The following is a 12,081-nucleotide window of genomic DNA, read 5'->3' as shown; positions in this document are numbered from 1 at the left end:
TCAACAGGAAAATCTGTGAGACGCTTATCACCAATTAATCACCAAAGTTTAGAAAGTGGAGGAACGGTTCAAGTGGTAGAGGGACAACCACGAGCATAAAAGCTCAGGAACAGTGCTTAGGTGCTGAGAACAAGTCCCAGGAACAACACACACACACACACACACACACACACAGACACACACACACACACACACACACACACACACACACACTGAACAGCAAGAAAACCAACAACATAACCATATGTAACCTATCTTGTCACCAGCTTGCTGCCTTGAAGAGTCTCCTCAGGGCTCTTTTAATGTCCCTGTTCCTCAAGCTGTAGATGAAGGGGTTCAGAAGAGAAGTGACCACTGTGTACATTGCTGAGGGCACTGCAATATTCCTGGGAGAATGTGACACAGCAGATCCAATGTAGACTCCAATTCCTGTCCCAAAGAATAAGCAGACCACAGACAGGTGAGAGCCACAGGTGGAGAAGGGTTTGTACTTCTCTCCTGATGTTGGAATTCTCAGTAGTGAGGTAGTAATTTTATAATAAGAGAAAAGAGTCCCTAAGGTGGGAAAGAAACCAAATAATGTACCTATGAAATATTTAATGATGTTATCTGTGAAGCTGTGAACACAGGCAAGATCCAGGACTTGAGAAGGGTCACGGAAGAAATTCGGGATTTCCACCTCTGTAAAAGTGGTGATCTGTAATGCCATCAACACATGAAGTTGAGATTCCAAGATGCTGGCTACAAATGATATCAGAACCAAGGAGACACAGAGACGAGGGTTCATGATGAGTAGGTAATTCAGAGGGTGACAGATGGCCACAAAGCGGTCATAGGCCATCAAAGTAAGAAGCAAAACTTCCATACTGCCAAAAATGAGAAAAACAGATATCTGGGTGAGGCAGCCCACATAGGAGATGGTTCTGCTGTGACTCTGAATGTACACCAACATCTTGGGGACCGTGGTAGAGATGAAGCCAATGCCAACACAAGACAAGATGGAGAGGAACAAGTACATGGGGGTGTGGAGGTGGGGGTCAGAGGTGACAGCCAGGATGATGAGCAGATTTCCAAGCACAGTGATCAGGTACATGGACAGGAAGAGCCCAAAGAGCATAGGTTGTAGCTCAAGGTCATCTGAGAGTCCCAGGAGATAAAATTCTGAGATGTGTGTTAGATTACGCAGCCCTATATCTATTGGACACCTTTGATGTAAAACAGAGAGCAATAACTACTGAAGAACTCAGAATTCAGCAATAATTTTGAAATCAAGTGTTTTAGTTGAGGACTCTTTAGTGTCCATCAATGATTGTTTCCGTTGTCATGTACCCAGTCATCCTGGATTTATTCTTTCTCATATACCCCTTTTATAAATGCATTTTAGATACTCAACTACGTTAGAACATTACAGGAAGTGCTTTCTTATCACAGAAAATAATAGCATATTCTTGTAAGATTATTACAAGATATTCCACAGTAGTCTTCTTTCTTTGTGAGATTCATTCTCATACATTCTATAAAGAAACATTCTTGCTGGACATGGTGGCTCACACCTGTAATCCTAGCTACTCAGGAGGCTGAGATCTTAGAATCATGGTTCAAAGCCAGCCCTGGTGCTAAAGTCCATGAGACTCTTATCTCCAATTAACCACCAGAAGTGGCACTGTGGCTCAGGGGTAGGGCTGTAGCCTTAAGCTGAAGAGCTCAGAGACAGTGCCCAGGCCCAGAGTTCAAGTCTCCCAACCAACAAAAGGAAAGAAAGAAACATTCCTACAAACTTTATTTTATCATAAAGAAATACTAAAGTCATGAATAGTGAAATTTCTAGAGATGTTCTACTTAAAACACTTCATAAAATATACAGAACTGAATTATCAAACATTAATTTCATACCAACAAATCAGTTCTAGAAAATAATGTACAGCACCTGTTATCTCCCAGGAAATTTCTTCGTCAATCTTTCATTATTAATTTCCATCTTGATATTCTGTGTGTGTGTGTGTGTGTGTGTGTGTGTGTGTTTGTGTGTGTGTGTAAAAGAGAGAGAGAGAAACAGAGAGACAGAGACAGAGACAGTGAGTCCTAGAATTTGAATCTTTCCTTCCTGCCCAAAGTAGTGCTCTTCGACTTGAGCCACAGCTCTACCTTTTTTGGGAGTTCAATATCAGTTGTTTAATTGAGAAATGAAAACAATGTTTTTCCATAAACATTCAGGTCTTCATTTCTTTGTAGACAGATATAATCGACATTGCTTTAGATTGGCTCTAAAGAGAGCCAATCTGATGCACAGCTCTACTTTTGACTTTCAAGTGACTAAATGGAGATAAGAGCCTCTGGGGTTCTAATACTTGGGCTGTCTTTGAACTTGAATCCTCAGAACCTCTCTCAGCCTCTTCAGTAGCTAGGATTGCAGGAGTAAGCCACCAGCACTGGGAATAAAGTATACATTTTTAACTCTTTGCATTTTTCTAAACATGACTAAATCAATACCTGATGTTATATCTACTTTTCCCTGAACCAATTTCAGGAATTTAGGAGTATGTTGATATGAGCAATGGTGGTTGACATTTAGTCCTTCCTGTTCTGCCATCGATCAAACCTTGCACTTCCTGTACTGATTTCAAGGCATGACTCCTGCTTTTCTGTTTTGTGACCAATTAGGAATCTCCCAAAGAAGAAATCAGCATCCTCTTTTGGATGTCAGAAAGAAGTGAGACAGATGCTCTGGTTTCCACTGTGTGCCTATCAAAGTCTTTAACAAATCCCACTTTCCAAAATTTGATATTCTGTGTCAATAGACAAACAGAAACATGGCTTCACAGTTTTCTTTTTTTAACCTTACCATCTACCATAGCTTCTAAAAGAGTAGTGTGTTCAAGCTGGGCACAGTGGCTTCCACCTGTGATCCTAGCTACTCAGAGGGTTGAGATCTGAGGATCACGGTTCAAAGGCAGCCTAGGCTTGAAAGTCCCTGAGACTCTTAGCTTCACTTAGCCACTAAGAAAAAACAAACCAGAAGTGACGCTGTGCCTTAAGGGCAGTAGCCTTGAGCTGAAGAGCTCAGGGACAGCACCCAGGCCCAGAGTTCAAGCCTCATGACCGACAAAAAGAAAAAAGAAAGAATAGTATGTTCAATCATATTCTATTAGGAAACATTTTCAACTACAGGAAAAACAATACACAGTAGAAAGCTTTGAAGTCAGATTTCTGTAACCTTCAGCAGAACAAAAGTCCTAAGAAAGTTCTCATTACTGCTATTCCTCATCCTCCGGCAGTTGCATATTGCAACTGCTGGCTTGTCCTTGTTATGTAGAAATAGTTGTTCTGCTCTCTAGTTTAAGGACACAAGATATAGAACTGTGTTTTTCTATAGGAATGAAACCTCTGCATCACCAGGAAAGTTATACAAAGCATGCTTGCATATTTACTGTGATATCACTCTCTACTTACTGGGTTGAACTGCTTCTCTGTTGGGTCATGGGCATGAAGTACAGATCAGAGGATCCCTGCGTGCCTGACGTATAATAAAATCTCAGCTCCACTCCTCACAATCAATCTTACGTAGGTTGACACAGGAGAAATTTCAGCTGTAGAATAATATAACATCGGAGATATTTATGGAGATGTCAGAGGACAGGCTGATAATTGGATTTCCTTTGATCTTAGATGCTTAATTCCCAGAGCTCACAATTAAACAGATTGCTTCTAGGCATACAAATCTCTATGGACTCACTAAAGTGGAAAGAATGTCCAAAAGAATAGATTTGAGGCTCTTCCTCTGATAAGAAAAGCTTATGTGTTTTATACATAGATGAGAGGATGAAAAGTATGGTTCAGAATGGAATATGCAGGAATGCAGTGGGGTATTGTAAGGCCTTAGAACAGCTCCCAGACATTTTAACCAAAGAAATACCTAGAAAACCAGACTCTTGAATAGGAGGCTGGTAGAAGAGGCTGAAATGAATGGGAAGAGGGAGCTATGAGAGAATATAGGCATAATACTGAAGGTCCATATGTGAAAAAAAATCAAGTGTGGTTCTTCATGTGTCTGATGGGAGAAGGAGTAAGAGGAAAGGGAGAGTGACGGGAGATCTGACTTGTCTTAACATGCAATGTACATCTACAGGGACATGTTAAGCTGAAACCTCCATCTATCAAATGTGAAGATAAGCAATTACTAAAAACAGAATATAACTTAATCATATTGTTAAATTATGTATTATTTAACTCTCACCAGTGACTTCTGTCAAATGCAAATTTTATATAAAAATGTGTCAGTGAATTGTGTCATTTCTGTTCAATATTGTAATTAGGATTTCTAGCCAGAGCAATAAGGGAAGAAGCAAACATAAAGAGGACCCAAATAGGGAAAGAGGAAGTGAAACTTTACTTCTTTGCAGTTGACATGATTCTGTATTTAAAGAACCCTATGGACTCCACACCCAAGTTACTTGAGCTGATTCAAAACTTTGGTAAAGCAGCAGGGTATAAAATTAACCCTCAAAATATCAGTGGCTGGTCCAGGAGTCTGGCCTAGTGGTAGAGTGCTTGCACAAAGACCCAGGTTCAGTTCCTGGAAACCACATACATAGAAAAAGGCAGAAGTGGTGCTGTGGCTCAAGTGGTAGAGTGCTTGCTTTGAGGAAAGCCCAAGGACAGTGCTCAAGCCGAGTTCATACCCCAGAACTGGCAAAAAAAATCAATGATTTTCCTGTATACCAACAATGAGAAGAGCAAGGCAGAAATCAGGAAAGCAACTCCTTTTGCAATAGCCTCAAAAAAATAAGAATTAACTTAGCCAAAGAAGTAAAGGACCTCTAAGATGAAAATTTTAAAAACCTGAAAAAGTAAATTAAAGCTGAATTAAGGAAGTGGAAAACCCCTGCATGCCCCTGGATTGGAAGAACTAACATAGTGAAAATAGCAATCCTGCCAAGGGCTATCTACAAATTCAATGCAATGCCCATCAATATCCCAATGCCATTCTTTAATGACATAGAATAAGCAATCCAAAAATTCATATGGAATAATAAAAGACCCCAAATAGCAAAAGCAATCCTTAGCAGAGAGAACAGCGTGGGAGGAATATCAATACCAAGCTTCAGAGTCTATTACAGAGCTATAGCAATAAAATAACAGCTGGGAGCTGGGCACTGGAGGCTCAGAGCTCTAATCTAGCTACTCAGGAGGCTGAGATCTGAGGATTCCAATTCAAAGCCAGCCTGGGCATGGAAGTCGTAAGTCCATGAGACTCTTATCTCCAATGAAACACCAGAAAACCGGACGTTGAGCTGAGACTCAAGAGGTAGAGTGCTATCCTTGATCTGAAGAGCTCAGGGACAGCCCCCAGGCCCTGAGTTCAAGCCCCATGGACAAAAAAGAAAAACAGCTTGGTACTGGCACAAGAACAAGCCTGAAGACCAATGGACTAGAACTGAAGACCCAGAAATCAACCCACAGACCTATGGTCACCGAATCTTCAATAAGAAGACCAAAAAAAAAGAGAAATAGGATGGAAGAAAGCCTCCTCAACAAATGGTGCTGACACAATTGCTTAAGCATCTGTAAACTAAAGTTGGATCCTTATATATCACCCTGTACCAGAATAAATACCACATGGATCAAAGACCTCAAGGTAAAAGCAAACACTCTGAAAACTCTACAGGAATGAATAGGAGATAAACTAGGGATCCTTGCGTCAGGTCAAAACTTTCTTAATAAAGGTCCAGAAATACAACAAATTAAAGAAAGTTTGGACAAATGAGATTTCATTAAACTTCAGGGATTCTATATAGCAGAGGACATAGCTAGCAAGTTAAATAGAAAACCCACAGAGCGAGAGAAGATCTTCACTTAGCCATACAACAGATATAGCTCATAGCTAAAATATACCTATGATTCAAAAACTTAAATATCTCAAAAACAAGTTCTCAAAGTAACAACTATCCCATTAAAAGGTAGCCTAAAGACTTAAAGAGAGACTGCTCTAAAAGGAAATAAGAATGGCCAATGGACACATGAAAAAATGCTCAACATCTCTGGCCATAAAAGAAATATGTAATAGAAAAAAGAAGGAAGATGGCGCCAAGACAATAGGGACGCAGCCTAGCTTTCTCTGACAAAAAGAGAGAACCAGGGAGTCCCACGAGCCAACTATCTAAAGAAATCCACAACAACAAACTCAAAAAGCAATGGAAAAGGACTCAAACCAGAAAAGAAATCCAGATACAGTTCACATCCAACTTTCTCAAAGAATTCGGAACGCGAGGACCCCTCCCCCACCTCTCGCCCAAAGCCGCGGAAAGCCGCACAAGACCAAGCTGCAAAAAGCAGCTTGAGCTGGCGCCGGTTCCACGCGGGAAAAGCAGGGGTGGGCACCGGCTCTAACCCAGGAAAAGAGGCGGCAGTGGAGGGCACCAGGCTGGGAGCCCAACGGCTGCAGAAACCAGCACAGAACCGGGCCAACGAACGGCGGAAGCAGCAGAACCCAGACGCGGAACCAGAACAGCAAGCAGCGGAACCCAGACGCAGAACACAGGTGGCGGCAGAGACCCGAGGGGAGTGAAAGACTTCCCACCACCGTGGAGCACCCGCAGACGGACGTAGAGGCGTGAGTAATACAGCGCGTCCCCAAACACATCGGGAAAGCGGGGCGGTTGCCAAGCAATAGAACTTAACTCAGACCCCAACACCCATCCCGAGAAAGACTGGCAGGAGCAGGGGGGCAAGGAATTTAGAACCCTGTCTCTCCCCTCCACAGCCCCCTCCCTCAGGCCATTGACTGGAGATTGACAGGCGGGCTAACCATAAGACCCAGCACCCCACCAAGGGAGGCGGGGTTGTCTCAACTCGCACCCGTCCAACGGGCTCAATCCCCAGCCCTCTGACTGGTGACTGACAAGTGGGCGGACCCTAAGACTCAGCACCCCACAAGGGGAGGCGGAGCTGTCCCAGCTCCCACCCGCCCACCAGGCTCCTCACCCAGGCCACTGGATCTGAAGAGTGGAGAGCTGTGGCACCCTGCCTTACAACAGTGGGTAGGGGGTGCGGGTAAATAGGAGCCAGCATCTGCACCCCCTCAATTCTCGAGCGGGGCATACTCCAGCTGGGAATCCTGAGCAAGAAACCACCGAGGGCCCCCCCCACAGTCACAGACTCTGAAAAAGCAGTGGAAACACAGCAGGGATCTGAAGGGCCGACCAGCAACCAAGCTCCCCTTCTGAGAACAAAAGAGGCACGGCTCCGCCCTTGAGGCCATGTCCCCAGCTGGGCCCCGCCCCTGGGAACAGAGGGGCCTCCTGCTGGTCCTGCTGAGAGCCCCTGAAACTCTCAATCCACAGACCCTTGGCTTGGGGCCGCCCCTGGAAGCAGCACAGGAAAACGTCCGCCAACCGCGCTCAGACGGATGCTCGCAGATCCATCCCATGGTCCACTGTGAGGCCACTGGTTGGGCTAAGAGCTAGTCACGAAGCAACTCATAAGTTTTATTCTAATACTTTCCAAACTTTGTACTCAAATACGCTACCTACTTACCCCCTGACCTCTCTCATTCTATTTTTCTATCTCTGGACCTCTGCTCCTCTTTCAACCCTTATACTGCATGGATCTGCACTTGATGGCTGTTGAGCAACATTGTATATCTAGGTGTTTAATTATTCTCTAGGCTCAGAGGGACTTAAAGACAATAGAGATTGGATTGAGAGGCTTATTGTTTTGGATATAAATCGCTTATCAGTGAATAATTAGACTAGTCCATAACTGCACAAAAGGAAAGAGTGATAACACCAATCAAAACTTGTGAACGTCTAGAGTCTGCCAGCTACAGAGGTCTAGGTTGGTTATATCTGAAAAACTATAATCGTGTTTAGTATTAATCTTGCTCCCATTTTCAAATGGGCAGAACAAGAAAAATGTCAAATCAAGAAACAACACCTCCCACCTCCCCCACCCAATGTAAACAGCCAATGGAACAGTAACTGGCAAACCTAGAGAAGAGTCTTCCAAGTGCTGTACAAATGCAATTGATAAACATCATTAATGAAAAATGTGAAAATATAAAGAAAGAGATAAGGGAGGAAGCCATAGCTGAACAAGAGGAAACCATAAACAAGGTGATAAGTAAAAAAGAAGAAGCCATAAAGGAGGCCATAATAAAGGCTGTTCAAAGAAAGATGGATGAATTCATAGAATCCACAAATAAAAAGGTGACCGAACTCCAGCAAATGTTCAAAGAAAATAAAGCTACTGAGCTAACCACTCAAATGGAAATCAAGGAGCTAAAGAAATCCATACATGATCTAAAAGAAGAGAAGCAAGGCATCAAAAATGAGCAATTAGTAGCAAGGGAGATGAAAAATAAAGTAGATAGCTTTGATAGCAGGTTAGACAATGCAGAGGAGAGAATTTCCGGGGCTGAAGATAATTTAGTTATTATAGAGAAAGAACAGAAAATGAGTCAATCCAAATCTAGGAAAAATGAGAGAGCGCTTCAGGAGGTCCAAGATACAATTAGGAAGCTTAATTTAAGGCTAATTGGTATTGAGGAGGGTCTGGAGAAAGAGGTCAATGGTATTGGAAATATACTTCAGGGAATCATCTGAGAGAATTTCCCAAATATCCAGAAGGGCAGACCCATCCAGATACAAGAAGCTTTTAGAAACCCAAACAGACCTGACCAGAAAAGAACATCTCACCGCCACATTGTAATCCGAACTGGATCAGTAGAAACCAAAAAAGGATCCTAAAGGCAGCCAGGAAAAAGGGTTCAGTAACCTATAAAGGAAAAGCAATCAGAATAACCCCAGATTACTCAGCAGAGACCATGCAAGCAAGAAGTGACTGGAAGCATATATGTCATGCCCTTAAGTCAAATAACTACCAACCAAGAATACTGTACCCAGCTAAGCTCTCATTCATAACTGAGGGAACAATAAAAACATTCCATTCCAGGGAAAAGCTGCAACAATATGTCGCAACAAAACCAACACTACAGAGAATTCTGAAAGATGTTCTATACAAAGAAAACCAAAATAAAGGCAATATAGGGAAAGAAATGGCACCTAAACAGCATACCACCTAAGGACCACAAGAACTGTCAAGACACAGGCCCAAATAAAAGCTTTTAAAAATGGTAGGCCCTAATAAATATCTCTCAATCATAACTCTAAATATCAATGGACTCAACTCTCCAATTAAATGGCATAGGCTGTCTAGTTGGATCAAAAAGCAAGAGCCATCGTTCTGCTGTCTTCAAGAGAAACATCTTACCCAAAAAACCAAACACCTTTTGAAAGTGAGAGGTTGGAATAAACTCTATCAAGCTAACGGCCCCCATAAACAGGCTGGAGTTGCCATCCTCATATCAGATAAAATAGACTTCAAACCAAAATTAGGAAGAAAAGACAAAGAAGGTTACTACATACTACTAAAGGGATCTTTCCTGCAGGAAGACATAACGATCCTAAATATTTACACACCCAATCCCGGAACTCCAAATTTCATCAAGCAAACTTTACTTACACTGAAACCATGCATAGATCGAAATACAGTGATTGTCGGGGACTTTAACACACCACTTTCACCTATGGACAGATCAACAAGGCAAAAACTCAATAGAGAAACCTTAGAACTGAACAACTATATAGACCAACTAGATCTAACAGACATCTGCAGAATATTCCACCCAGCAACAACACAATATACGTTTTTCTCAGCAGCACATGTAACATTTTCCAAAATAGATCACATCTTAGGCCATAAAACAAACCTGGACAGATTCAGAAACACTGAAATTATTCCACGCACACTCTCAGACCACAAAGACATCAAACTGGAACTGAACACACATCTCCACCAACGAAAACCCTGTAACTCATGGAGACTGACCAACACATTGTTCAATCCCCAATGGGTCATCGAAGAGATCAGAACAGAATTCCAACAGTTTATGAAATTCAACAGTAAGGAGCACACGAACTACCAACTCCTTTGGGATACAGCAAAGGCAGTACTCAGAGGAAAATTTATAGCGCTGAGTGCCTACAACAACAAGTTGGAAAAATTGCAAACCAACAAGTTAATGTCTCATCTTAAGATCCTGGAAAAAGAGCAACAAACCAACCACAATCCCAGTAGAAGAAAGCAAATTATTAAAATCAAAGCAGAATTTGGAATCCAAAAAAACTATAGAAAGAATAAACAAAACAAGGAGTTGGTTCTTTGATAGAATTAACAAAAGTGACGAGCCCTTAGCAAATCTTAACAAAAAAAGAGGAGAGCATATCAAAATAAAGAACATCGCAGATGAAAATAGTAATATCACGACAGAAATTACCAAGATCCAGAACATCATGAAGGAATACTTCTCAAACCTTTATGCCAACAAATTTGAGAATCTAGATGAAATGGATGAATTCCTAGCCAATATTAACATACCCACACTGAACCAAGAAGAACTAAGCCAACTCAAGAGACCTATTTCAAGCTCAGAAATAGAAATGGCAATTAGAGAACTTCCACCTAAGAAAAGCCCAGGGCCAGATGGATTCACAGCTGAATTCTTCAAAGTCTTCAAAGCAGAGCTCACACCAATACTCCTCAAGCTCTTCAACGAAATTGAAAATGAAGGTTCCTTACCAAACTCATCTATGAAGCCAGTATAACCCTCATCCCCAAACCAGACAGAGATTCATCAAAGAAAGAGAACTATAGACCTATATCTTTGATGAAAATCGATGCAAAACTTCTCAACAAAATACTGGCCAACCGTTTAAAACAACTCATCAAAAAAATTATACACTATGATCAAACTGGATTCATCACAGGAAGGCAAAGCTGGTTCAACATACGCAAATCAATTAATATAATTCAACACATCAACAGGAGCAAGGACAAAAATCACATGATTGTCTCAATAGACGCGGAAAAGACACTTCACATGATCCAACACCCCTTTATGTTAAAAGCTCTGGAAAAACTAGGAATCCATGGAACATTCCTCAATGTAATAAAGGCTGTGTATGAGAAACCTACTGCTAGCATTACACTTAATGGTGAAAATGTAAAGCCATTCCCTCTAAAATCAGGAACGAGACAAGGATGCCCACTCTCTCTACTTTTCTTTAACATAGTACTAGAATTCCTAGCCAGGGCAATAAGGCAAGAAGGAAGCATAAAGGGGATCCAAGTAGGGAAAGAGGAAATAAAACTATCCCTCTTTGCAGATGACATGATTCTGTATTTAAAGAATCCTATAGACTCTACTCCCAAGCTCCTTGAGTGATTCAAAACTTTGGAAGAGTAGCAGGCTATAAAATCAACCCTCAAAAATCAACTGCCTTCCTTTACGCCAACTGTGAGATGAAGAAGGAGATAATCAGAAAAAAAACTCCTTTCACAATAGCCTCAAAGAAAATAAAGTACCTAGGAATTAGCTTAACTAAGAATGTAAAGGACCTTTTTGACGAAAACTTTAAAACCCTAAAAAAGGAAATTAAAGCAGAACTAAGGAAATGGAAAAACCTCCCATGCTCCTGGATTGGAAGAATCAACATTGTGAAAATGACAATCTTGCCAAGAGCTATCTACAAATTCAATGCAATATCCATCAACATCCCAATGTCCTTCTTTAAAGAAATAGAAGAGGCAATCCAAAATTTCATATGGAATAATAAAAGACCCCGTATAGCAAAAACAATTCTTAGCAGAAAGAACAGCGCTGGAGGAATTTCAATTCCAAACTTTAAACTCTATTACAGAGCTATAATTCTCAAAACAGCTTGGTACTGGCACAGGAACAGGCCTGAAGACCAATGGAATAGAACTGAGGACCCAGATATTAAACCACAGACCTATGGCCACCTAATCTTTGACAAGGGAGCCAAAAAAACACAAGGGAAGAAAGACAGCCTCTTCAACAATTTGTGCTGGCAGAACTGATTAAGCACCTGAAGAAAACTAAAGCTGGATCCTTCTTTGTCACCTTGCACTAGAATTAACTCCAAATGGATCAAAGACCTGGAGGTAAAAGCTGACACACTGAAAACTCTACAGGAAGGAATAGGAGATACACTAGGCCTCCTT

The 12,081-nt window shown here is 41.6% G+C and overlaps 1 protein-coding gene across 1 annotated transcript; it reads right to left on the bottom strand.

Moving 5' to 3' along the window:
* Window positions 1-259: 259 nt before the first annotated feature.
* Window positions 260-1,177, bottom strand: LOC150068122 (olfactory receptor 7E178-like). The gene has a single exon (XM_090342455.1). The coding sequence runs from the start codon at window positions 1,115-1,117 to the stop codon at window positions 260-262; it is 858 nt and encodes a 285-aa protein (XP_090198581.1). The 5' UTR covers window positions 1,118-1,177.
* Window positions 1,178-12,081: the final 10,904 nt, after the last annotated feature.

The sequence above is a fragment of the Megascapheus bottae genome, chromosome 1 (assembly GCF_031878675.1).
Source record: "Megascapheus bottae isolate mThoBot1 chromosome 1, mThoBot2.hap1, whole genome shotgun sequence".
NCBI classification, from domain to species: Eukaryota; Metazoa; Chordata; class Mammalia; order Rodentia; family Geomyidae; genus Megascapheus; species Megascapheus bottae.
The sequence above is the reverse complement of the archived record's forward strand: the minus strand, read 5'-3'. Positions and strand labels throughout refer to the sequence as shown.

What these genes read in the sequence shown, in the direction of transcription:
- LOC150068122 (XM_090342455.1), bottom strand. Translation starts at nt 1,117, where the DNA reads ATGCTCTTTGGGCTCTTCCTGTCCATGTACCTGATCACTGTGCTTGGA.